Source organism: Chlorocebus sabaeus, chromosome 5, assembly GCF_047675955.1.
Source record: "Chlorocebus sabaeus isolate Y175 chromosome 5, mChlSab1.0.hap1, whole genome shotgun sequence".
NCBI lineage: Eukaryota > Metazoa > Chordata > Mammalia > Primates > Cercopithecidae > Chlorocebus > Chlorocebus sabaeus.
This window is the reverse complement of record NC_132908.1, coordinates 26,521,693-26,548,672: the sequence shown is the minus strand read 5'-3', so window position 1 is coordinate 26,548,672 and position 26,980 is coordinate 26,521,693. Positions and strand designations below refer to the sequence as shown.

Below are 26,980 nucleotides of genomic sequence, written 5' to 3'. Positions count from 1 at the left end.
CCTTGTTTTTTTTTTTGTTTTTTGTTTGTTTGTTTGTTTTTGAGATGGAGTCTCGCTCTGTCGCCAGGCTGGAGTGCAGGGGTGCAATCTTGGCTCACTGCAACCTCTGCCTCCTGGATTCAAGGGATTCTCGTGCCTCAGTCTCCCAAGTAACTGGGATTACAGGCACGCGCCACCACACCCAGCTGATTTTCAAATTTTTAGTAGAGACAGGGTTTCACCCTGTTTGGCCACGCTGGTCTCGAACTCCTGACCTCAGGTGATTCACCCACCGTAGCCTCCAAAAGTGCTGGGATTACAGGAATGAGCCAGTGTACCCAGCCGGGTCTTGGGATTTTTATAGGCACAGGTTGGGGGCGTGGCGGGCCAGGGTGGTCTTGGGAAATGCAACCTTTGGGCACAAAAATAGAAATGCCTGTCCTCACCTAGGTCAATGCGCGCAGGCGCCGGGGGTGAAGCCCTAGCCAGGGACCATGCTCTTCCCTTCCCAGCACTTCTCTGTCCCACTTCCATATCAAAACCACCTTGAAAATGTAACACAGTCCCTTGCACTAAAACCTCTGCCAATGGCAGCTCCAAACCACAGGCTAATAAAGACCTGCAAGATCTAGCATTGTCTACCTTTTTTTTTGAGATGAAGTCTCGCTCTGTCGCCCAGCCTGGAGTGCAGTGGTGTGATCTCGGCTCACTGCAATCTCTTCCTCCCAGGTTCAAGCGATTCTCCTGCCTCAGCCTCCCAAGTAGCTGGGATTACAGGCATGCACCACCATGACTGGCTAATTTTGTATTTTTAGTAGAGATGGGGTTCCTCCATATTGGTCAGGTTGGTCTCGAACTCCTGACCTCAGGTAATTCACCCACCTTAGCCTCCCATAGTGTTGGAATTACAGGAGTGAGCCACTGTACCCGGCTAGCATTTTCTTCTTCTTCTTCTTCCTCTTCCTCTTCCTCTTCTTCTTCTTCTTCTTCTTTTCTTCTTCTTTTCTTCTTCTTTTTTGAGATGGAGTTTTGCTCTTGTTGTCCAGGCGGCAGTCCAATGGCGCGATCTCGACTCACCACAACCTCCGCCTCCCGGGTTCAAGCGATTCTCGTGCCTCAGCCTCCCGAGTAGCTGGGATTACAGGCATGCACCACCATGCCTGGTAATTTTGTATTTTTAGTAGAGATGGGGGTTTCTCCACATTGGTCAGGCTGGTCTCGAACTCCTGACCTCGGGTAATCCGCCCGCCTCTGCCTCCCAAAGTGCTGGGATTACAGGCGTGAGCCACCGCACCCGGCAGGATTATCTACTTCTATACTATTAATGCCTATTAATGCTGTAATCACACGCGTGAGCCACCGCGCCCTGCCGATCTTCGTGTTTTAAATCCCGACACCAACGCGCGGCAGGATTCGCGACGCCTGCAGTCAAGGTCTCAGCGCTCAGTTCCCTCAGGCTTGTCCCCGCCCCCGTATCTTGGGAAGGCCACTGGGAGTTGTAGTCTCCCAGTGTAGTTCGTCGGCGCTTCCCGGAAGTGACGCGAGGACCCGCCTTCCCTCTCGGCGTTTCCGCTGTCACGGACCTGCGGTGTGACTCGCGAGCTCAGCTGGTTGGTATTCTTTGGGCCTCGTGCTTCGTGGTGGGAGACCCGGGTCGAGGTCCGGGTGGGGCCGGTGAGGGGTCGGTCGTCGGGAGGTGGTGGCCCGGGCCTCTTCGCGTGGCCGGTGACGCCTTGGCTCCCCCGCAGGTCCGGCCGTAGCACCTCCGCGCCGTCGCCATGTCGCGGTTTTTCACCACCGGTTCGGACAGCGAGTCCGAGTCGTCCCTGTCCGGGGAGGAGCTCGTCACCAAACCTGTCGGAGGCAACTATGGCAAACAGTGAGTTGCAGGGGCGATGCCCGTGACCATTCTGGGAGTGCTGGGTTAGGCGGGCTGTGGAAAGCAGTGTACATGGGAGGGGATGGAGGTGAGGGCGGGGAGAGCGGGTTCGGACAATGACCAGAGTTTGCGGGATCGGAGCGGTGTTTGTAGAGACAGCCTTAGAGGACTGTGATAGCGGGAGGCCACCCACCAGGCACAAGGGATAGAATCACAGGGGTTTCCCACTGGCGAGATCTGTTGCATCAGCTTCCTAACTGGCCTTAAGTCTACAGTCTCTTATCTTTCTCCTCTCATCTTACCGCCGAGAAGTCCTTAGTGACTTCTCACTGCTCACAGAAGGAAACGCAAAATGCTTGATTGGTGTCTGGGAGCCCCCTGATGTGACTCTGAAGTCTGGCCACCTGCTGTGTACGCAGGTGCTTAAACGTTTTATATGCTTGTTCACCTCTACGGAAATGCCCATCCCCCGATTCTGTACATTTTTTTTTTACGCTTTGAAACAATAGAATGGTTTTTCTTCCCCCCCCCCTTTTTTTTGAGGGGTCATAATTCACAGCCTCGACCTTCAGATCTCAAGCTATCCTCTCACCTCAGCCTCTCAAGTAGATGGAACTACAGGTGCACGCCATCGCGGCGGGCTAATTGTTTTTAATTTTTTGTAGAGAAGGGATCTCACTGTGTTGCTTAGGCTGGTTCTGAACTCCTGGGCTCAAGTGAACCTCCTGTCTGGCATTCTAAAGTGTTGGGATTACAGGCATGAGCCACTATGCCCCGCTGGGTTTCTTAAACATTTGCCATATGCTTGTGCTACTGTTTTAAAAGTATGTATTGCACATGTATGGGCCAGTATGCATATGATTTCATGTCACTTCCACAGGTGGAAACCAATGTCATTTGCCATAAAATACCAAATAATCCAGGCTGGGCAGGTGGCTCAAGCCTGTAATCCCGGCACTTTGGTAGGCTGAGGTGGGCGGATTACTTGAGGTCAGGAGTTTGAAACCAGCCTGGCCAATAAGGTGAAACCCATCTCTACTAAAAATACAAAAATTAGCCGGGTGTGGTGGCACGTGCCTGTAACTCCAGCAACTGAGGAGGCTGAGGCAGGAGAATCACTTGAACCTGGGAGGCGGAGGTCACAGTGAGCCGAGATTGCGCCATTGCACTCCAGCCTGGGCGATAAAAGCAAAGCTCTGCCTCAAAAAAAAAAAAAACCCAAAATAACCCAAAAAATAATAAAAAGGAAAAAGAGGCAGGCAAGATGGTGCATGTGTGTAGTCCCAACTACTCTGGAGGCTGAGGTGGGTGGATCCCTTAAACTCAGGAGTTGGAGGCCACCTAGGCAACATAGTGAGACCTTGTCTCTTAACAAAAAGAATAGAGATACTATTGCTGACTGTGAGCCTGTGGTCTGGTCTTACTATTGTAGGAAAATACTAGCAGTGGAGGTGTTAATGCCATTGAGACTTTCTCCTGGCTATTGGCCTCTCATACTTTGGGAAATGTTGCTAAGATCTAGTTTAGGTACCACCTCCCTGAAGCCTTTTCTGTTCATTATAGCTCAAGTATCATTTTTCACTACCTCTTTTTTTCAGTTCTTCTGTAGTGACTCATGTCTCTGTGTCATTAGTTACACAGTAAATAAGCACCTTCATTTGTTGGTTTTTGAGAGGATAGTGGCTGTCATCTTTGTGTTTGCTACAACACTGAGTAAAAGGCCTTACTTAATGCACACTTAAAAGATTGAGTTGTATATGAAGTGGCCCTGAGGAGGAGTCAAAAAGGTTATGGGTTGGTGTGGATGACCTGGATTACTCAGTTCTACCTGTCCTGAGAAGGGAAATAGGGGTCTTTTGGAAAGAGTGAGAAAGGAGGTTAATGGTGTGTGTTCCTTCCAAACAGGCCATTGTTGCTGAGCGAGGATGAAGAAGATACCAAGAGAGTTGTCCGCAGTGCCAAGGACAAGAGGTGAGGCCATGGGGAGGCTGGGTGATGGGAGTCTCTGGGAGCAGTGGTGAGTTTTCCCTCAGTGGTCAGGTTCAATGTGATATTGGGCTCCCATCCTAGGTTTGAGGAGCTGACCAACCTTATCCGGACCATCCGTAATGCTATGAAGATTCGTGATGTCACCAAGTGCCTGGAAGAGTTTGAGCTCCTGGGAAAAGCATATGGGAAGGCCAAGAGCATTGTGGACAAAGAAGGTGTCCCCCGGTTCTATATCCGCATCCTGGCTGACCTAGAGGACTATCTTAATGAGGTGTGATGCCTATATTTATTACCACCGCTTATTCATGGTTTTGTACTTTTAGTGGTGGGATGTATAGGATCTTTTAAAAATAAGCTAACAGATGTAGTTAATAAGCAGTACCAGTGGTGTACTGATAGCAAGACTCAAAAGTGGAGAAGCCTGGAGTTTAGGAAATGTTACTTAGTTTCAGATCACTGTTCTCTCTTTCTTTCCTCTTCTTCCTTTAGCTTTGGGAAGATAAGGAAGGGAAGAAGAAGATGAACAAGAACAATGCCAAGGCTCTGAGCACCTTGCGCCAGAAGATCCGAAAATACAACCGTGATTTTGAGTCCCATATCACAAGCTACAAGCAGGTGGGGAGGCTAGAGGCACACTTACTGAACTGGGAATGGTGACCCCAAGACTGAGGCCCAAAGATGGAATTGTTAGTGGGAGGTGTGACTAGAGCGGGAAGCATGACAGAACTGTCTGGGGTGAAGGGGTGGGGTGGACTGATGGCTGGAGCGCATCCATGATTGTTCTCTCACTTCCTTCTGTCCAGAACCCCGAGCAGTCTGCGGATGAAGATGCTGAGAAAAACGAGGAAGATTCAGAAGGTGAGCAAAAGAACCTTTGTTGGAAATAGAAAGTCCAGAGTTAGCGCTGCCCTTGGCCTGGTTTCTTGTCTGCCCTGCAGTCTGGCTTTTCAACATTCAAGATCTTTTTTTTTTTTTTTTTTGAGACGGAATCTTGCCCTGTCGTCCAGGTTGGAGTGCAGTGGAGTGATCTCGACTCACTGCAAGCTCTGTCCCCCGGGTTCATGCCATTCTCCTGCCTCAGCCTCCTGAGTAGCTGGGACTACAGGTGCCTGCCACCATGCCTGGCTAATTTTTTGTACTTTTTAGTAGAGATGGGGTTTCACCATGTTAGCCAGGATGGTCTCGATCTCCTGACCAAATTATCCGCCCTCCTCAGCCTCCCAAAGTGCTGGGATTACAGGCGTGAGCCACCGCACCTGGCCAACATTCAGGACCTTTTTTTCTCCCTCCATTCCAACTAGGCTCTTCAGATGAGGATGAGGATGAGGACGGAGTCAGTGCTGCAACTTTCTTGAAGAAGAAATCAGAAGCTCCTTCTGGGGAGAGTCGCAAATTCCTCAAAAAGATGGATGTAAGAGCCAGGGTTAGATGGGTGATTTCCTGCTGGAGGTCGTTCCTGAGTCCTTGGGGGAAAAAGATAAGACTCAAACCCCTAAGGTTGGAAGGGGTGAATTTTAGTGGAGTTGAGAACAGACTTCCTCTTATATTAGAGCAGTGGGCAAACAGGGATCTGGGCCCAGCCCTGCTAGGGGAAGCTGTGTGTGTCCCTGCAGCCAAATTGCAGCATCACTCTGGGAGTTGATGGTCAGTTCCAGACCTTGATATCTTGATTCCATGAGTAGCCGCTCTTGTTCTACTCATGAAAATAAATCTCGAATATGCGTTAGTAAAGAGGGTAGAGACACCGGTCAATCTCCCTATCTTCTTCTTGCTGATCGTCTTTTTTTCCCTCTAAGGATGAAGATGAGGACTCAGAAGATTCTGAAGATGATGAGGACTGGGACACAGGTTCCACATCTTCTGATTCCGACTCAGAGGAGGAGGAAGGGAAACAAACCGCGCTGGCCTCAAGATTTCTTAAAAAGTAAGGAAAGTAGTGGGACCTAGGGTTACACTGGAACTGGTGAAAAGCCCTTAACTGTCTCAAAGGTTATTGATTCTTCCATGAGTCCTTTTAGGTTGGAGAAGCCAACTGTTAGCATTTTACAGTAGGATTAGAGAGTCAAGTATTTAATTGGCTAAAGTCACAAAGCTAATGCGTCCTAAAGATGAGAATTGAAGACTCCAGAGTCCAAATATTTACCCACAGCCTTACTTGCTATGTGTAGATTGGGTGCACATCTCACTTTGGCACCCGATAGCTGTGGGACATTGGACAAACTACTTAACTTGTCTTATCTTCAGTTTTCTCATCTGTAAAATAAGGCAGGGAACCCTCCTTTCCAGAATAGCTGCAAGAATACAGGGAGGTGTAATGTAAGACAGTAGTTCATCTAGGACTGGTGTGTGGTGAGCCCTCAGTGTGCATTGCTACTGTTGTTACCCTTCCTGATAACTTCTTAGTACACATACAGCATACAGACTGTTGCAGGTGTTCATGACCTTTACTGGGATAGTCAGAATGGGGGAGGATCCCAGTGTGGATTCTGTCTCCCAGCCTTTAGCAGCTGTACAACATTGTGTAAGTTACTTGACCTTAAGTCTCAGTTTCTTCTTTTGAAATAAAAGTGATACCTCCTCCTTTGTGTCCCATGGGAGTGAAATCTCAAGCTCACTAAAAACAGCGTTTTTATTTATTTTTTCTTAGCCAGTTTGGGCAAACTACAGATAAGTAGTGCTCTTTTGATGCAGGGTCTCGCTCTTCCCAGGCTGGAGTGCAGAGATGCAATCTTGGCTCACTGCAGCCACAACCTCTTGGGCTCAAGTGATCTTGCCACCTCAGGCTCCTGGGTAGCTGGGACTACAGGTACACTCCAGGACACCTGGCTAATCCTTTGTGTTTTTAGTAGAGACGAGGTTTTACCATGTTCCCCACGCTGATCTCGAACTCCTAGGCTCAAGTGATCCTCCTGCCTCGGCCTCCCAAAGTGCTGGGGTTATAGGCGTGAGCCACTGCACCCAGACAAATAGTACCCTTTTAATGGGAAGATTATTGCTCTTAAGGTTGCTTTCCTGCATTTAAATATTGTGGTCATGCTGCTTTAGGGAGGTAGTGAGTTTCCAACCCTCTAGGAGCCTCGACAGGCTGAACAACTTACTTGGTGGGCATTTTGTTGAGAAGCTTTTTTTTATCAAGTGCTTCAGGGAACACTGGTCAAGGTCTGGGCCACATTGTCTATCAGCCCGTTCTTGGAGGGTTTACAACCACCTCTGAAAAGTTCCATGAGAATAAATATGCCTAACCTTGTTTTATTAACCGTCTCAAAAAGTTGCTTGATCATGAAACTCATTTTTTTAACCTGTTGACATCTTACAGAACTATCAGTGTTACTGTTGGTTCAGATCTTTTATATCTACTGTACTTTGCGTTTTTGTCTTTGAATAATTGTGTATTGAAGTCTCCCATTGTGTGAACTCTGGTGTGTGATGTGCACTGCACATGTGTGTTGCACAAATGCTCCTGTCTGAGGGAGCAAGTGGGACCTAAAATTAAACTTAAGATATCAAGGTCGGGCGCGGTAGCTCACACCTGTGATCCCAGGACTTTGGGAGGCCGAGGCGGGCGGATCACGAGGTCAGGAGATTGACACCATCCTAGCTAACATGGTGAAACCCAATCTCTACTAAAAATACAAAAAATTAGCCAGACATGGTGGCGGGCGCCTGTAGTCCTAGCTACTCGGGAAGCTGAGGTAGGAGAATCGCTTGAACCAGGAGGTGGAGGTTGCAGTGAGCCAAGATCGCACCACTGCACTCCAGCCTGGGTGACAGAGTGAGACTCTGTCACAAAAAACAAAAGAAAAGGAAACTATAAGACTGTAAAGCTATACTTTTATAAATATAGACTCAAAAGTCCTCAACAACATAGTAGAAAACCAAACCCAGCGACATACAATAAGGATTATATGGGAGCACCCCCTCCTTGCCTGTAGGGGGATGGAGGATGGGTGGGTTCATCTCCCAAAAAAGTTTTTTTAAAAAAATTTAATAACCAAGTAGGATTTATCCCAATAATAGAAGGATGTTTTAATATGAAAATCAACTAATACACTATATCAATAGAATAACAGACAGAAGCCATAGAGTCATCTCAGCAGATGCAAAAAGGGCATTTGAAAAAAATCCTAGTATTTCTTCTTGATAAAACACGGAAGCTAGGAATAGAAGGGAGCTTCCCTCTACCTGATAAAGGACATTTATGAAAAGGAGGTTTCCTGTCTTTTTATTTTTAATTCTGCCATGCTCTGATTAAGAGTATCTCTTGGCTGGGCATGGTGGCTCACGCCTGTAATCCCAGCACTTTGGGAAGCGGAGGCAGGCAAATCACAAGGTTGGGAGTTCGAGACCAGCCTGGCCAACATGGTGAAACCCCATCTCTACTAAAAATACAAAAAAATTAGCCAGCGTGGAGGCCCGTGCCTACAGTCCCAGCTACTCATGAGGCTGAGGCAGGAGAATTGCTTGAACCTGGGAGGCAGAGGTTGCAGTGTGCCGAGATCATGCCACTGCACTCCAGCTCTGGGCAACAGAGCAAGACTCCATTTCAGGCCGGGCGCGGTGGCTCAAGCCTGTAATCCCAGCACTTTGGGAGGCCGAGACGGGCGGATCACGAGGTCAGGAGATCAAGACCCTCCTGGCTAACACAGTGAAACCCCGTCTCTACTAAAAATACAAAAAACTAGCCGGGCGAGGTGGCGGGCGCCTGTAGTCCCAGCTACTCCAGAGGCTGAGGCAGGAGAATGGCGTAAACCCGGGAGGCGGAGCTTGCAGTGAGCTGAGATCCGGCCACTGCAGTCCAGCCCGGAATACAGAGCAAGACTCCATCTCAAAAAAAAAAAAAAAAAAAAAAACTCCATTTCTGGAGGAAAAAAAAAAAAAGAGTGTCTCTAAGCACAGCTAGGTCTTTGGTTTTTTTGTTTTTTTTTTTTTAATCTCATAAAATCTCTGCTTCTTTTTTTTCTTTTATTGTGATACGTAACATTTGCCATTTTAACCATTTTCAAGTGTACAAATCAGTGGCATTTAGTACATTCACATTGTGCAACGACCACCAGAACTTGATCTCTGCCTCTCTGGCAATTTAGTTCATTTACATTTATTATAGTTATTTATATATATATATAAAATCATTATTTATATATGTGTCTACATAATTACTTTTTATCAAGATAGGGTCTTGCCCTGTTGCCCAGAATGGTCTCGAACTTCTGGGCTCAAGTGATCCTTCTGCCTGGGCCTCCTAAAATGCTGGGATTACAGGCGTGAGCCACTGTGCCCAGCCTATTGTGGTTATCAATGTATTTATTCTGACCATTTTATGATATCTTATACTTTCTGTTTATCGTCTTTATTTTTGATTTTGTAATAGCTTTATTGAGGTGTAAATGGCATACAATAACTGCACTTGTTTAAAGTTAAATTTTTTTGTTTTTTTTTTTTTTTTTGGAGACGGAGTCTTGCACTATCGCCCAGGCTGGAGTGCAGTGATGCAATATCAGCTCACTGCAGCCTCCGCCTCCCGGGTTCACACCACTCTCCTTCCTCAGCCTCCTGAGTAGCTGGGACTACAGGCGCCCGCTACCACACCTGGCTAATTTTTTGTACTTTTAGTAGAGATGTAGTTTCACCGTGTTAGCCATGATGATCTCGATCTCCTGACCTCATGATCCGCCCGCCTTGGCCTTCCAAAGTGCTGGTATTACAGGCGTGAGCCACTGCGCCCAGCCTTAAAGTTAAATTTAATAAGTTGTGACTTGCGTTTACACCCATAGAACTCACCACAATCAAAACATAATATCCTAAAAATTTCACACCTAAACATTTCCACCCTTCGACTTTGTAATACTTCTCCCCTGCCTCAGTTTCCTCACCCTCTCCCTGGGCAACCACTAATTTGCTTTTTATCACTAGGTAAGTTAGCATTTCCTAGAATTTTATGTAAATGGAATCAACAGTATATAATTTGGAGGGGGTAGTTTCTTTCATTATAATTATTTTGAAATTCATTCTGTCTTCTAAAGATTGGGCATCTCTAATTCCAAAGTCTGAAACTTTTAGAGTGCCATAAGTGGAAGATTCCACATCTGACCTCATGTGACAGGTTGCAATCAAAACTTTGTTTCATGCATAAAATTAGTTAAAATACTGTGTAAAGTTACCATCAGGCTGTATGTATAAGATGTAGATGAAACACACACATTTCATATTTAGACTTGGAGCCCTTCCCAAGATACCTCATTTTATATGTATGCAAATATTTGGAATTTGAAACACTTCTAAGGATTTCAGATAAGGGATATTCAACCTGTGTTTTATTTTTCTTTTATTTGTTTTTTGTTTTTTGTTTTTGTTTTTGAGGAGTCGTCTCACTGTGTTGCCCAGGCTGGAATGCAGTGGTGCAATCCTGGCTCACTGCAACCTCTGCCTCCTGGGTTCAAGTGATTCTCATGCCTCAGCCTCCTGAGTAGCTGGGACTACACATGAGCACCACCAAGCCCAGCTAATTTTTGTATTTTTAGTAGAGACGAGGTTTTACCATGTTGACCAGGCTGGTCTCGAACTCCTGACCTCAGATGATTCGCTTGCCTCAGCCTCCCAGAGTACTGGGATACAGGCATGAGCCACTGCGCCTAGCCTACATGTATTTTCTCATCCTCTTCCCCCCACCCTCCCCGTTTCTAGATTGTATATATTTTCTTATTATTCATTTTATTTGTCTCTGCTGGTTTGGGAGTTACATGCTATGCTTTTAGAGGTTATCCTTGAATTTTTTTTTTTTTTTTTTTTTTTTTGAGACAGAGTCTTGCTCTGTTGCCCAGGCTGGAGTGCAGTGGCGCGATCTTGGCTCACTGCAAGCTCTGCCTCCTGGGTTCACGCCATTCTTCTGCCTCAGCCTCCCGAGTAGCTGGGACTACAGGCGCCCGCCACCATGCCCAGCTAATTTTTTTTGTATTTTTCGTAGAGATGGGGTTTCACGGTGTTAGCCAGGATGATCTCAATCTCCTGGCCTCGTGATCCGCCCGCCTCAGCCTCCCAAAGTGCTGGGATTATAGGCGTGAGCCACCGCGCCTGGCCAAATTTTTTTTATTAACCTGTAAACTAACTTGTATACCTGATCAAAAAAATCTAAAATTAGTTGAATCAATGTTCTGAGGAAAACCCTTGAAAAAACAATGTTTAGAATTTCAAGTGCCAGAAGCTTTTTGACATTCAGAGTTTGTGGCTTTGTAGTGTAGAAGAATAATTCACAGACACTATTTCTCTTGTGTAACAAGGGAGACAAATTTTCAGATTGATTTCCGACTGAGCAAAAGAAGGATTTATATAGGAGAAAGAGGAATAAGGAGAGAGAGCAAAACCACAGAACAGTGGATTCTGCTTGTCCGTTTTTCTGTGTAAACTCTGATATTAGCTCTCCTTGAGTATGCCACCCATGGTTGGTGGATGTTCTAGAAAACATGATAGGCCCTCTGCCAGTAAGGGTTTTCAGCAACTCCAGATTCAGCTAGTCTAAATATACCCTTTCCGTCATCAGCATTTCTCATCCTTCATCTTTTGTTCAAAACAAGCTTGTAAAGGAGTAGGTTTATTCTCATGAGCTTCAGCCTCTTTGATGTAGGATAAGGCCATCTGTTGTCTTATGGTGACCTGAAGGTTTTAGGGGGAAGTTCATCTATACCTGATGTCATGATTGACATGTGAACTCTTTTTTTGAGATGGAGTCTTGCTGTGTCGCCCAGGCTGGAGTGCAGTGGCGCAGTCTTGGCTCACTGCAACCTCTGCTTGCCTGGTTCAAGCAATTCTCCTGCCTCAGCCTCCCTACGTAGCTGGGACTACAGGCGCCCACCACCACGCCTGGCTAATTTTTTGTATTTTTAGTAGAGATGGGGTTTCGCCGTCTTAACCAGGATGGTCTTGATCTCCTGACCTCGTGATCACCTGCCTCAGCCTCCCAAAGTGCTGGGATTACAGGTGTGAGCCACCGTGCCCAGCAACTTGTGAACTCTTACAGAGCTGCTTTCTACTTCTGAGAGTTACCTGATTCTGGAGGCGTTTTTTTGTTTTTGTTTTTTAAGTGAACCCCAGGATCTCTAGTGAGACCGAATGTCTGAGTTAGGATCCTAAGCCAGGGTATACATCTAGGGCTTTCCATCAGTAGTTGTGATTGGGAAGGCATGGGAAAATGGTGTCGTCCCTTGCAGTGTAGTTAGGCCTGACTTCCGTTGGTATCTCTCGATAATGACTTTTTAGTCTCTTAACTATGTATTAACTGGAGGAAATACTCATTTAGAAATATCACTTGCATCTGTTGATTATAGCTGAGGATATAAACATTTGTTATCTGATAATTTCCAACAAGATATGAATATACCAGAGTACAGTCTGTCATAGGAGAGGTCAAGCCAAGTCTCAGGTCTTTCAGTTAGAATTTTGTACGATAGTACATTTCTGTTTTGAGGTGTGTATCATACTATCTTTAGTGCTAGGAGTAATACTTTAGGCCAAGGAAGATTAAGTTCTTTTGAAGCATTAATTTTAAAAAATAGCTTTAGCTCTTCTGATCTCAGAGCTATAGAGATGGTTTAGACCAAGAGGTTTTAGTTTAATGAACATACTTTGCATATTTGCAAAGAATTTTACCTATAGAGTGAGTCATCATCATTAGAGTGTGGTGCAGGGGAAAGATCCATAAGCTTTTGTTGTTGTTGTTTTTTAATAGAGACAGACTTTTTACCTTGTTGCCCAGGCTGGTCCTGAACTCCTGGGCTCAAGCAACACACCCACCTTGGCCTCCCAAAGTGCTGGGATTACAGGCTTGAGCCACCGTGCCTGGCCAGTCCATACGCTTTTGTTGAGAGTTATGGCATTGGTCTTCTGGCAAGGAAAGACTTTAATTTAACTGGTAAACTTATAGACTATTCCAAAAGCGTATTCAAACCTATTAAGCAGTGAAAATGAAATTTATTTTTAAATATTCAAATGGTAAATTATGATAATTACATATGAGGTTTCAAAAATGTTGAGTGTTTCTGGAAAGATTATTCTTCAGTATCTGTGCAAAGTTTGAAGTAATTTTGTCTTTGCCATTTGGTTTGTATTTTGTTACATGAATACATGTGAAAGTCTGGAGATGGTTTCAGGCAACATCCAGTAGCCTAAGACCATTTCAAGGTAGCTGGTGATCTTTTTCTGTTTTGTGGGGACCTTTTTTGTAGTGAACGTTCTTTTAAAATTCAGAATTTAGATTAATCAGTTGTCATAAGAAGAGAGGAGAGAAAGGGATGAAACAGTTTAGGAATAGTAAAAAAGAGAAATGTTTTATATGTTTGGGGAAACTGATTCATTTTTGGTGAATGATTAGTCAGTCTGGAGAAAGCAACTGGTATCAAAGAAAATAAGTTGTTTGTGGATTCTTTGGAAAACTGTAGGTGTTAGCTTTGGAGCAAAATGACAGTTTATTTCTTTTCTTTTCTCTTTTTTTTTTTTTTTTTTCCCTGGAGACTTGAGTCTCACTCTGTTGCCCAGGCTGAAGTGCAGTGGCGTGATCATGGCTCACTGCAGCCTTCTCTGCTTCCCGGGTTCAAGCGATTCTCGTGCCTCAGTCTCCTGAGTAGCTGGGACTACAGGCGTGCGCCACCATGCCCGGCTAATTTTTGTACTTTTGGTAGAAATGGGGTTCCACCATGTTGCCCAGGCTGGTCTTGGATTCCTGACGTCAAGTGATCTACCATGCCTAGCCGACAGGTTGTTTCTATTAATATGTCTGCAATGGCCTGGTTAGTACTCTGTCTTACTAGAGATGGCTAGGTTATGGTTAACTGTGCCCTCTAGGTCATTCTTATAGAGCATAACTTGGACCCAGGAGCTGTTGGAGGAAAAGAGGAAGTTGATGGGAGAAGAAGCCTTAGAGGTGGGGAGGGCTGATCTGTCATCTTTTCCCACGTCTGCCGGCAGGGCACCCACCACAGATGAGGACAAGAAGGCAGCCGAGAAGAAACGGGAGGACAAAGCTAAGAAGAAGCACGACAGGAAATCCAAGCGCCTGGATGAGGAGGAGGAGGACAATGAAGGCGGGGAGTGGGAAAGGGTCCGGGGTGGAGTGCCCTTGGTTAAGGTGAGGGTTTCAGAGGTAAAATGAATTGGGGAACAGTTTGGGAGGGCATAAAGGTACCCTTGTGGAGAAAAGGCAAAAACAGGTTCCCGCTGGCATGCACATGACGGGATATGTACTGATACAGGAGAAGCCAAAAATGTTTGCCAAGGGAACTGAGATCACCCACGCTGTCGTTATCAAGAAGTTGAATGAGATCCTACAGGCACGAGGAAAGAAGGGAACTGATCGGTAAGATTCGTGGGCCTGGGTGGTGGGATTGCAGGGTGGCAGAGGGTGGAGGTTGGGGGAAGGGGTTGTTGGGAGGGTCTGTGTGTGGCTATAGTAGAGGAATGGTGTGCTTGGGACACCTCAGTCCTGCTGTTTACCCTTCTTGTGACCTAAAACCAATCACTTAACCTTTTGGGTCTGTTTTCCCATCTATACAATGAGATAATGTTCTCCTTTTTTTTTCTTTTTTTTGGAGTCTTGTTTTGTTGCCCAGGCTGGAGTACAGTGGCACAATCTCGGCTCACTGCAGTCTTTGCCTTCTGGGTTCAGGCGATTCTCCTGCCTCAGCCTACTGAGTAGCTGGGATTACAGGCACCTGCCACCATCCCTGGCTAATTTTTGTACTTCTAGTAGAGACGGGGTTTCACCATGTTGACCAGGCTGGTCTCGAACCCCTGACTTCAAGTGATCTGCCTGCCTTGGCCTCCCAAAGTGCTGGGATTACAGGCGTGAACCACCACTCCCGGCCCTTTTTTTTTTTTTTTTAAGATTAAAAAACTGAAAGAATGTTTACCCTCTTTAGTTATTAGGTAACAGAGAATGGTGGTCGGTGTGAAGCATTTCACAGCATTCCAGGATGGTTGGGATTATTGCTGCTTCTGTTTGGAATTTATAAAGGAGAAGCAGGGATACGGGTGGTGAGGACGGGGTGTTATCTGAAGAGGGCATCCTGGGAGAGACTTTGTGATTTGTCTCTAAAGCCTCACCCAGCTCTCTGGCCCTCTAGTGCTGCCCAGATTGAGCTGCTGCAACTGCTGGTTCAGATCGCAGCAGAAAACAACCTGGGAGAGGGCGTCATTGTCAAGATCAAGTTCAATATCATTGCCTCTCTCTATGACTACAACCCCAACCTGGCAACCTACATGAAGGTGAGAGCAGTGAAGAGGAGCATCTCAGGGCATAGCTAGTGGGTCGGGGGAAGAGGGTACCTAGTGTCTTAAGACTCAGGGGCTATGGAGGCAGTCTTGGTGGTGGAAGGCCCCACGATTCCTGCTGAAGTGGGAGGCATTCGCTTACTCTACCTTCACTCCTCTGACTCTGCTGTGGTCTGAAATCTTGGCAGCCAGAGATGTGGGGGAAGTGCCTGGACTGCATCAATGAGCTTATGGACATCCTGTTTGCAAATCCCAACATTTTTGTTGGAGAGAATATTCTGGAAGAGAGTGAGAACCTGCACAACGCTGACCAGGTAAAGGGAGGAGTTGGCAGGATAACTAGAGGTGTGTGTTTTATGCTTTGGGAAGGCTCAGTGGGACCCTAGGGTTGAGGTTTGAGACTGAGATCTGGGCTAATTTGTTAACTCCTCCTTCGCCTTCCTTTTCAGCCACTGCGTGTCCGTGGCTGCATCCTAACTCTGGTAGAACGAATGGATGAAGAATTTACCAAAATAATGCAAAATACTGACCCTCACTCCCAAGGTGAGCCTGAGCAAGCGTGAGCTTTGCCAAGAGGAAAACTTCAGGGAATAATACTAGATTTAGAGCTTTGTAAGGATTTTACAAAGTCAGAGTGCTTGAAGAGCCAGCCTTTCCTTACCCCAGCATTCGCATGGAAGGGCCTGATGAGATGCTGGCTCCCAGTCCCATCGTTTCTGATTCCGTAGGTGTGGGTGGGGCCTGAGAACGTGCACCTGTAGCCTGCTCCCAGGTTGCTGGTCTCAGGGCTATACTTTGAGAACCTTTGGGGTAAGGCATCTATTCACTTCTCTTGTTTAGCTTGGATGAGAGGCATTGGGGTGTGAAAGTGCAGCATAGTTTACTCAGTAAAAGTGTGAATGTGCCCATCAAGTCAAGGGTGTGGTGATTAACAAGGCAGCCAAAAGCTTACCTTTTGTGCTGGATGGAGAAAGGCAGTTTGACAAATAATAATAGTAAGATATGGCCGGGCACAGTGGCTCATGTCTGTAAACCCAGCTCTTTGGGAGGCTGAAGCAGCCAGATCACGAGATCAGGAGGTCGAGACCATCCTGGCTAACATGGTGAAACTCCATCTGTACTAAAAATACAGAAAAAAGAAAAAAGAAAAAAAATAGCCGGGCGTGGTGGCAGGCGCCTGTAGTCCCAGCTACTTGGGAGGCTGAGGCAGGAGAATGGTGTGAACCTGGGAGGCGGAACTTGCAGTGAGATGAGATCACGCCACTGCACTCCAGCCTGGGTGACAGAGCAACACTCCGTATCAAAAAAATAGAGAGACAGAGAGAGAGAAAGATATTAAACAAGATAATTCTGGGCCGGGTGCAGTGGCTCACACCTGTAATCTTCTTAGCACTTTGGGAGGCTGAAGCAGTTGGATCAGCTGAGGTCAGGAGTTTGAGACCAGCCTGACCAACATGGTGAAACCCTGGCTCAACTCAAAATACAAAAATTAGCCAGGAGTGGTGGCAGGTGCCTGTAAATCCCAGCTATGTGGGAGGCTGAGGCAGGAGAATCCCTTGAACCCGGCGGGGCAGAGGTTGCAATAAGCGGAGATTGCACCACTGCACTCCAGCCTGGGCGAAAGAGTAAAACTCCATCTCAAAAAATATTAATAATAATTCTAGATGATGTAAAATATGAGTTTGGAGTTAAAATAGGGCCCTGTGGTAAAAAGTGACTGGAGGGGTGGCTGCTGTAGCTAGCAGCTGGAGAAAACACCCTTAAGTAGAGGCCACCAGAGGTGAGATCCAACGAGGAGGAGTTAGGGGAAGAATCAGCTGAAGACAGTGCCTGACAGGAGGAGCAGAGAGCGAGCCTGATGTTCCAGGAGTAAAAAGGCCAGTGTGACTCCAGCACAGGAAGGGAGAGGGAGAATCGTGGGAGACCAGGCAAGGGCCAGGCCTTGTAGACCCTTACTGGCAGAGGTTGGTAGTTGGGATTTTTTTCCGAAGCTGTGGGACGGTAAGGTTCTGGGTCCTGGGAGTGGGGGATGGCCTTTCCGGGGCACATTGACTAGACTTTTCTGATGGGTGCAGAAGATGGATGGGTTGACTGGAATGACTGGGGACAGATGGGAAAGCCTGGATGCCCAATTGAGACAAGGATGGGTGCTCTCCCTGCCAGAGTATGTGGAGCATTTGAAGGATGAAGCCCAGGTGTGTGCCATCATCGAGCGCGTGCAGCGCTACCTGGAGGAGAAGGGCACTACCGAGGAGGTCTGCCGCATCTACCTACTGCGCATCCTGCACACCTACTACAAGTTTGATTACAAGGCCCATCAGCGGCAGCTGACCCCGCCCGAGGGCTCCTCAAAGGTGAGCGCATGGCAGTCATGGCAGAGGGGAACGGGTGTGTCCACCTGCCCTCCGCTTCTATGAGGACTTGACGGCAAATCTGTTACTCTCTAGACTTCCCCAGGTGGAGCAGGGAGGGAAACTGACATATTAGAAAGAGACTGGATAGAGTCTCATCTTTGGTTGCTAGAACCTGTGCCTTTTAAAGCTGGATCTCCTTTGCAAATAACCTCCCTTCCTCCCCAGTCTGAGCAAGACCAGGCAGAAAATGAGGGCGAGGACTCGGCTGTGTTGATGGAGAGACTGTGCAAGTACATCTACGCCAAAGACCGCACAGATCGGATCCGCACATGCGCCATCCTCTGCCACATCTACCACCACGCTCTGCACTCACGCTGGTACCAGGCCCGCGACCTCATGCTTATGAGCCACCTGCAGGACAACATTCAGCACGCAGATCCGCCAGTGCAGGTAGGATGGGGAGGCCTTGGAGGTGAAGGAGATGCCAGGCCCCTGGCCTCTTGGCAAACTGGCTTAACCAGAACGGCCACCTGTGTGACTGGTGCAAATTTAAGTAGACACTTGGTCTTTCCCACATGCCAGCATCCTACAGTCCTCCTGCATGTAAACACATAATTTCTTGTCTACAAAAAAAAAATTAGCCGGGCTTGGTAGCGCTGGAGCCCAAGAGGCAGAGGTTCCAGTGAGCCCAGACTGCCACTGCCCTCCAGCCTGGGTAATAGAGCAAGACTCTATGTCAAAAAAAAGCAAAAACAAAAACAAAAAAAAAAAGCTGTGTGTGGAAGTGTAGATCCTGTAAAAGTGTATTCAAGGCAACTAGGAAATGTTTATGTGTAGAGCACCTGGTGAACCTGTCTGGGGGTAATGCTGGTTTTTAAACAGCCCTTCTGTTTGTGTTTTTATTGCACGGTATGAACATATCACTGTATCTGTTTTCCTCTTGGTGGACACCCAGTTTATTTCCAGTTTTTGGCTCTGATGTAGGAAGCTGCTGCAGGTTGGCAGTTGGGATTTTTTTTCAAAGCTGTGGGACGGGAAGGTTCTGGGTCCTGGGAGTGGGGGATGGCCTTTCTGGGGCACACTGACTAGACTTTTCTGATGGGTGCAGAAGAGGGATGGGTTGACTGGAATGACTGGGGACAGATGGGAAAGCCTGGCTGTAAGAAACTCAAAAGTGGTTATAGCATTTTACTCTCCTGCTAGTGTTTGAGAGTTCCTTGTCAATTTTTGGTGGTGTTGGTCGTTTTTTTTGTTTGTTTGTTTGTTTGTTTTGTTTTGTTTTGTTTTTTTTGAGAGGGAGTCTAGCTCTGTCGCCAAGGCTGGAGTGCAGTGGGGCACTCTCAGCTCACTGCAACCACCATCTCCCAGGATCAAGAGATTCTCCTGCCTCAGCCTTCTGAGTAGCTGGGATTACAGGCGCCCGCCACCACGTCTGGCTAATTTTTGTAATTTAGTAGAGTTGGGGTTTCACCACATTGGCCAGGCTGGTCTCAAATTCCTGACCTCAAGTGATCTGCCTGCCTCAGCCTCCCAACGTGCTGAGATTACAGGAGTGAACCATCGTGCCGGCAGTGGTATTAGGTCTTTTAAACTTGTTTTTGTTTTTTGAGGCAGGGTCTCGCACTGTCACCTAGGCTGAGCGTAGTGGCATGATCATGGCCTACAGTAGCCTCAGATTCCCAGGTTCAAGTGATCCTCCCACCTCAGCCTCCATAGTACTGAGGCTACAGGCATGTGCCACCATACCTGCTAATTTTTTATGTTTTGTAGAGACAGAGTCTCACTATGTTGCCCAGGCTGATCTCAAAGATATTTTAGTTTGTGTGTGTGTGTGTGTGTGTGTGTGTGTGTGTGTGTGTGTGTGTTTGTTTTGAGACAGAGGCTCGCTCTGTTGCCCAGGCTGGAGTGCAGTGGTGCAATCTTGGCTCACTCCACCCTCTGTCTTCCAGATTCAAGCCATTCTCCTGCCTCACCATTCCGTGTGCTGAGATTACAGGCATGTGCCACCACACCAGGCTAATTTTTGTATATTTAATAGAGACAAGATTATACCATGTTGGCCAGGCTGGTCTTGAACCTCAGGTGACCCACCCACCTCAGCCTCCCAAAGGGCTGGGATTACAGGCGTGAGCCACTGCACCCGTCTACTCAAAGGTCTTTTAAATTTTAGTTGGTTGTCTAATGGTATCTCATTGTAGTGTTAGTTTGCGTTTGCCTGGTGACTATTGATATTGGCTACTTTTTTACTTTTTTATGTTTATTGGCCATTTATCTTTTGTGAAATATCTGGTCAATTCTTGCCCATTTAAAACAATTGGATTGTTTACTTTATTGAGTTATAGGAGTGCTTTATCTATCTTGGATAACTAGTCTTGAGTCAGATTTTTTTTTTTTTTTTGAGACAGTCTCACTGTGTTGCCCAGCTGGAGTGCAGTGGCGCAATCTGGGCTCACTGCAATGTCCACCTCCTAGGTTCAAGCAATTCTCCTGCCTCAGCCTCCCAAGTAGCTGCGATTGCAGGCGTGTGCCCCCACACCCAGCTAATTTTTGTATATTTAATAGAGGCAAGGTTTCACCATGTTGGCCAGGATGGTCTGGAACCCCTGACCTCAGATATGTTTTGAAAATATTTCTTCCAGTCTGGTTTGCTTATTCGTTTTCTTAACCATACCTTTGGATGAAATCTAATGTATCCGTTTTTTGTTTTGTTTTGTTTTTTTGAGACAGAGTCTTGCTCTGTCACCAGGCTGGCGTGCAGTGGCGTGATCTTGACTCACTGCAACCTCTGCTTCCCGGGTTCAGGTGATTCTTCTACCTCAGCCTCCCGAGTAGCTGGGACTACAGGCACGTACCACCATGTCCAGCTAATTTTTTAAATTTTTTAGTAGAGACGGGGTTTCACCATGTTGGCCAGGATGGTCTCAATCTCTTGACCTCATGATCCGCCCGCCTCACCCTCCCAAAGTGCTGGGATTACAGACATGAGCCACCGCACCCGGCCCAGTTTTTTCTTTTATAGTAATTATTTTCTGGATCCTGTCTAGAAAACCTTTGCCTACTTGAAATTCATGAGGATTTTTTGAATTTCTTTTTTTTTTTTTTTTTTTTTTCATAAGTCCCTATGGGTTTTAGCTTTTACATTGAGTCTTATAGTTGGTCTTGGTTTGATTTTTGCATCTGGTGTGGTTGGGATCAGGGTTTCTTTTTCCTCCATATGGATACCTAGTTGTTCTAGCATCATTTGTAGAAAAGACTTCCTTTCCCCTATTGTATTGCTTTGGTGTCTTTGTGGAAAATAATGTGAAAAACCACATCACCTATAAGAGTAGGTGTTTTTCAGGTCATTCCCTTCTGTCCCATTCATTTTTCTTTTTGTCTGTCCTTAAGCAAGTCCCATATTATCTTAATTGCTGTGCAACATAGCAAAACCCTGTCTCTACAAAAAAAAATACAGAAATCAGCCAGGCATAGTGGTGCACGCCTGTAGTCCCACCTACTCAGGAGGCTGAGGTAGGAGGATTGCTTGAGCTCAGGACGTCAAGGTTGCAGGAGCCATGATCACGCCACTGCACTCCAGCCTGGGCAACAGAGCAAGACTGTCTCCAAGAAGAAAGAAATACCCGGTTACTTCTTCATTCTATTCATATAATGAATAACTATGAGTTCATTATTGTGTGTTTTTTGTTTTTTGAAAAAGGGTGTCACTCTGTCGCCCAGGCTGGAGTGCAGTGGCACAATCTCGGCTCACTGCAACCTCCGCCTCCCTGGCTCAAGCAATTCTCCTGCCTCAGCCTCTCGAGTAGCTGGGATTACAGGTGTGCACACCACCACCCAGCTAACTTTTGTATTTTTAGTAGAGACGGGGTTTCACCATGTTGGGCAGGCTGCTCTCGAACTCCTGACCCCATGATCCACCTTCCTTCACCTCCCAAAGTGCTGGGATTACAGGCATGAGCCACCACGCCCAGCCGAGTTCATTACGTTTTTATACTAACATTTTATTCCTGAGGTATATCCAGTTTGGTCATGTATATTGTCTCTTTTGTATTATATATTGCTGGATTCTGTTTGCTAACATATTTAAGGCTTTTTGCATGTAAGCTTATGACTGGCATTGATCTCCACATTTTTGTTGTTGTTATGAATACACTTAGCCTTTTCCCCCAAGATTTGTACTACTTACCGTCTCTCCTGTCTTAATTAGTGCCAAGTCCCTCTTCCCAGTTGCTTAGACCAGAAACCTTGGGGTTATTCTTGTTTCGAACTTTTCTCTCATATACTGCATCTGATTCCCCAGCCGTTCCTGTTCACAGTCCGTTATCAGGACACTTCCTGTCACTTCTGCTTGTACCCTCTGCTCTAAGCCACCATCATCTGATTTCTCTCTGATTCTGCCTTTGTGTCTCTTCAGTCCCTTTGTTCTGTTCATAATACAGATTAACCTGTTCAGTTATGTCAGATCATATCACCTGTTTGCTCAAAACCTTCCCATGGTTTCCTGTCTTAAAACTCATAAAATGGGCTGGGTGCGGTGGCTCACGCCTGTAATCCCAGCACTTTGGGAGGCCGAGGAGGGTGGATCACGAGGTCAGGAGATCGAGACCATCCTGGCTAACATGGTGAAACACCTTCTCTACTAAAAACACAAAAAATTAGCCGGGCGTGGTGGCGGGCGCTTGTAGTCGCAGCTACTCCGGAGGCTGAGGCAGGAGAATGACGTGAACCCGGGAGTTGGAGATTGCAGTGAGCCGAGATCGCGCCACTGCACTCCAGCCTGAGCGACTGAGCCAGACTCCATCTCAAAAAAAAAAAAAAAAAAAAAAACACTCATAAAATGACTGGTGCTGGCCAGGAGCGGTGGCTCAAGCCTGTAATCCCAGCACTTTGGGAGGCCGAGGCGGGTGGATCACGAGGTCAGGAGATCGAGACCATCCTGGCTAACATGGTGAAACCCCGTCTCTACTAAAAATACAAACAACTAGCCAGGTGTGGTGGCGGGCGCCTGTAGTCCCAGCTACTCGGAGGCTGAGGCGGGAGAATGGCATGAACCTGGGAGGCGGAGCTTGCAGTGAGCCGAGATGGCGCCACTGCACTCCAGCCTGGGAGACACAGCGAGACTCTGTCTCAAAAAAAAAAGACTGGTGCTTGCCCATCCCCCAGCTTGTGGTGGTGGTGGTGTCTTTTCCCAGCCCTAGCTGTGTCACGCCCCTTGTTTCTTTTTTTCTTTTTTTTTATTTTGAGGCGGAGTCTCGCTTTGTCTCCCAAGTTGGAGTGCAGTGGCGCAATCTCAACTCACTGCAAGCTCCGCCTCCCGGGTTCACGCCATTCTTCTGCCTCAGCCTCCCAAGCAGCTGGGACTACAGGCACCTGCCACCATGCCCGGCTAATTTTTTGTATTTTTAGTAAAGATGGGGTTTCACCGTGTTAGCTAGGATGGTCTCGATCTCTTGACCTCATGATCCGCCTACCTCGGCCTCCCAAAGTGCTGGGATTACAGCCTCCGCGCCCAGCCCCCTTGTTTCTTGAATATACCTGGCCCGGTTCTTCCACAGGATCACTGCGTTTACTTTTCCTTTTTGTAGGATATTCTTTCCCCAGATGCCTGCATGACTTGCTCTCTCTTTAGGTCTTTATTCAAACATGCTTTCCCAATGAGGCCTTCTGTAGTTATGTGAACGTTTGAGCCTCACCGCACAGACTCCCTTCCTGGCTCCATTCTCTGCTTTATTTTTCTTCTCAGCGTGAGTCACCGCCTCGTCGTGGAGCTCTCGTGCCCCCCACAACCTACCCCTAGACATAATCTCCATGCAGGGTGGGGACTTGTCTATTTTCTTCTCCCTCCTAGCCTATTGCTCAGCACACAGTAGGCACTTAAAGTAGATTTGTTTAGTTTTGTTTTGGTTTTTTATCTTTAGCCATGGAGTGTCTCCATGTTACTCAGGCCCATCTTAAACCCCTGTGCTCAAGTGATCCTCCCGCCTTAGCCTCCCAAAGTGCTGGGATTACAGGCGTGAGCCACCGTGCCCGGCTTAGTTATGAAATAAATGAAGACTTGTCTTGCAGCTGTCACCTCTGAGTGCATTATTACCCTTTGCCCCCAGATCCTTTACAACCGCACCATGGTGCAGCTGGGCATCTGTGCCTTCCGCCAAGGCCTGACCAAGGACGCACACAATGCCCTGCTGGACATCCAGTCAAGTGGCCGAGCCAAGGAGCTTCTGGGCCAGGGCCTGCTGCTGCGCAGTCTGCAGGAGCGCAACCAGGAGCAGGAGAAGGTGGAGCGGCGCCGGCAGGTCCCCTTCCACCTGCACATCAACCTGGAGCTGCTGGAGTGTGTCTACCTGGTGTCTGCCATGCTCCTGGAGATTCCCTACATGGCTGCCCATGAGAGTGATGCCCGCCGACGTATGATCAGCAAGCAGTTCCACCATCAGCTGCGCGTGGGCGAGCGACAGCCCCTGCTGGGTGAGTGTGGAGCTCCAGGGTTCAGCAGGCTGCCTCACTCCTGATTACACATGAGGATTAAGAGAAGTGAAGGGAGTAACTCTCCCACCACTCAACTCTGTCTGATTTAATGACACCTCCTCTGCCTGGTACTGTCCTAAGTGTTTTACAAATAATTATTTAATCTGCATTAGTAATAACCCTATGCTGTAGGTACTAGTAATACCCTGTTTCCCATTGGAGAAACTGAGGCACAGAGAAGTTAAGTGACTCGCCCGAGTTTAACACAGCTCATGTGTACCTCTGACCTTTCCCTTTTCTTCCCTTCATGTATATTACATTCCAGCCAAACCAATTGTCATAGAGCCTTATTGTTCAAGAAGCTAACATTGATTCCTTTGGCCCCTTTTGAAAGATAGATCTTGCAGGGTTGCAGTGAGTGGTGACTCACTGGAAAGGAATTGAGCTGTGCCCTTCCTGTGACGTTGGCCCACAGGAGGGCTTGACGAGTGAGCCCAGCCCAGTGTCCACAGCCGCATCTCCCTACAGATTTGTCCTCTCCTGGTCATGTATATGTTTGGGCTAAAGGGTAGGTTCCCTTAGGCACATTTTTGTTTGGCTTATGTAGTGAGACTTACTTTGTGCGGAAATTTCCCATGAGAATCAGAATTTTCATGTCTTAGATTATTGGCAGTCTGTCACTCCTGGCCCTGCCTTCCTGCAGAGCTAGCCTTGGCTGGAGCTGAAGTAGCAGTGATGGGAAAGGGCTATCTGCTTCTCCACAGTCCCTGCCTCTTAACTTCTCCCTACAGTAGTTCCAAAAATCAGTTTGCATCAGCTCTGCACTGTTGTTTGGCTTGTAGAGAAATATTCTTTGAGCCTCTAAACGTGCCTTTTTTTTTTTTTTGAGACAGAGTCTCACTGTCGCCCAGGCTGGAGTGCAGTGGCGCAATCTCAGCTCACTGCAACCTCTGCCTCCCAGGTTCAAGTGATTCTGCTGCCTCAGCCTCTCAAATAGTTGAGACTACAGGCGCCCACCACCACGTCTGGCTAATTTTTTGTATTTTTGGTAGAGATGGGGTTTCCTCTTGTTGGCCAGGCTGGTCTTGAATTCCTGAGCTCAGGTGACCCACCCACCTCAGCTTCCCAAAGTGCTGGGATTACAGGCATGAGCCACTGCGCCCAGACCAACCTTGCCTTTTGCAAGTGTTGATATGGTTAAAATGGAGGTTCATCCAGGTGGGCTGTGTGCCTTTCCTTACACTTAGCCCTGCTCCTGTGGTTCCATTTGCACCTGATCCCTATTCGCTTTGAGCTTGCTGTGCTTGCTCCGGAGTCTGCGTGTTCATGTTTCTCTGTCTGCCACCCATTTCTAGCCTTAGAACTTTTGCACTTTGTCTACCCTGAATTCCAGTTACTACGGTGTACCATGTCTTACCGTCCTGGCTTGTCTTAGGATTGTATTTGGGGGCCTGAGTTCATAATTAATACATAAAACCTGTGATTTTAGAGATAATTTTGACCAGGGCTAAGTTTTTTAAGGAAAAAAAGTAAGCTGCTTGGAAGAATAATAAGCTGGCAACGGTGTAATTGATGCATGGGCATGGCACCATTCATGAAGGTGATGTGAGTGAGGAAGGGTTGGTAAATTCCATTCCAGTTGAGCTGGCAGAGGTGGTTTTGTTTTGTTTTGTTTTGTTTTGTTTTGTTTCATTTTGTTTTGTGTTGTTTGAGACGGGGTCTCGCTCTGTAGCCCAGGAAGATGTACGTGAGGACACACGCACAATTTGTCAACATTTTCGAGGTGTTCAGCAGTCCCCTGAAGTGTGTCTATGGACTGATTGAGTTCAAACCTAAGTACATTTGTGCAGATGGAGTGGTTTGGGCAACTGCATGGCTCTTTGGTGGAGAGGCGGGGAGAGTCTCTAGTATGGTTTGCTCCTCCAGCCTCTGTTCCCCCTTAAAGAGTGCTAATGGGGCAGGAGTCCTGGTCCCAAGTTCTCTAGGCTCTGCCTCATTCCCACTCTTTCAGGTCCCCCTGAGTCCATGCGGGAACATGTGGTCGCTGCCTCCAAGGCCATGAAGATGGGTGACTGGAAGACCTGTCACAGTTTTATCATCAATGAGAAGATGAATGGGAAAGTGTGGGACCTTTTCCCCGAGGCTGACAAAGTCCGCACCATGCTGGTTAGGTGAGCAGACAGGCCGTGATGGGTTGGGGAAGAAGAGACTGGTTGGTCCCCTTGCCTGAGGCCCCGTTGTCCCTTCTCTCCCCTCTTCCCACAGGAAGATCCAGGAAGAATCACTGAGGACCTACCTCTTCACCTACAGCAGTGTCTACGACTCCATCAGGTAGGCTGGGCCTTGGGGACACAGAAGGGCCCCAGCCTTGTGAGCAAGGGTCCTGACTGCCCCTGTCCTCTCCTTTCTCCCCAGCATGGAGACACTGTCAGACATGTTTGAGCTGGATCTGCCCACTGTGCACTCCATCATCAGCAAAATGATCATTAATGAGGAGCTGATGGTAGGGGCCGGGGTGGGAAGCTGGCAGGTGGAGCCATGGAGGGATTGGAGCGGAGGGGCCTGATCTGTATCGTGTCCCCTCCTCTGCCTCGCGCCTGTCAGGCCTCCCTGGACCAGCCAACGCAGACAGTGGTGATGCACCGCACCGAGCCCACTGCCCAGCAGAACCTGGCCCTGCAGCTGGCCGAGAAGCTGGGCAGCCTGGTGGAGAACAACGAGCGAGTGTTTGACCACAAACAAGGCACCTACGGGGGCTACTTCCGAGGTGAGTGCTTCCGGCTCCTCTCCTCGCCCGGCTTCTGGTACCCTCACAGCCTCTCCCCTGGCACTCCCTCCCCATCTTTCCCATCTCTCTCCTGCAGACCAGAAGGACGGCTACCGCAAAAACGAGGGCTACATGCGCCGCGGTGGCTACCGCCAGCAGCCATCTCAAACGGCCTACTGAGTTCTCCACTCTCTCTCACGCCTAGACTATCCAACCTTGAAGTTCTAAGCCACACCTCAGGCATTAAAAGTCTATTTAAAGTTGTTATGGTTGATTGCTTGTTGCCACAAA

The 26,980-nt window shown here is 47.5% G+C and overlaps 1 protein-coding gene across 2 annotated transcripts; it reads left to right on the top strand.

The window, feature by feature from the left end:
- The first annotated feature begins 1,487 nt into the window (after positions 1 to 1,487).
- On the top strand, positions 1,488 to 26,954 carry LOC103230378 (eukaryotic translation initiation factor 3 subunit C). 2 transcript variants are annotated; one of them, XM_007989088.3, is made up of 21 exons: positions 1,488 to 1,638; positions 1,728 to 1,858; positions 3,764 to 3,829; positions 3,929 to 4,118; positions 4,337 to 4,462; positions 4,651 to 4,705; positions 5,149 to 5,258; positions 5,644 to 5,771; positions 13,802 to 13,961; positions 14,086 to 14,189; positions 14,956 to 15,097; positions 15,292 to 15,417; positions 15,553 to 15,646; positions 17,267 to 17,457; positions 17,683 to 17,907; positions 23,559 to 23,922; positions 25,934 to 26,093; positions 26,188 to 26,253; positions 26,338 to 26,425; positions 26,527 to 26,689; positions 26,787 to 26,954. In XM_007989088.3, the coding sequence occupies exons 2-21, from the start codon at positions 1,758 to 1,760 to the stop codon at positions 26,867 to 26,869; spliced, it is 2,742 nt and encodes a 913-aa protein (XP_007987279.1). In that variant the 5' UTR covers positions 1,488 to 1,638; positions 1,728 to 1,757; the 3' UTR covers positions 26,870 to 26,954. The 2 variants fall into 2 exon arrangements, with proteins under 2 accessions (XP_007987279.1, XP_007987270.1); XM_007989079.3 differs by having other exon boundaries at positions 1,520 to 1,589.
- The last annotated feature ends 26 nt before the right edge of the window (positions 26,955 to 26,980 follow it).

Coding starts and splice junctions, on each gene's coding strand:
- LOC103230378 (XM_007989088.3), top strand. CDS start 1,758: ATGTCGCGGTTTTTCACCACCGGTTCGGACAGCGAGTCCGAGTCGTCC. Junction 5,259..5,643: donor AATTCCTCAAAAAGATGGAT/GTAAGAGCCAGG, acceptor TTTCCCTCTAAG/GATGAAGATGAGGACTCAGA. Junction 26,690..26,786: donor CTACGGGGGCTACTTCCGAG/GTGAGTGCTTCC, acceptor TCTCTCCTGCAG/ACCAGAAGGACGGCTACCGC.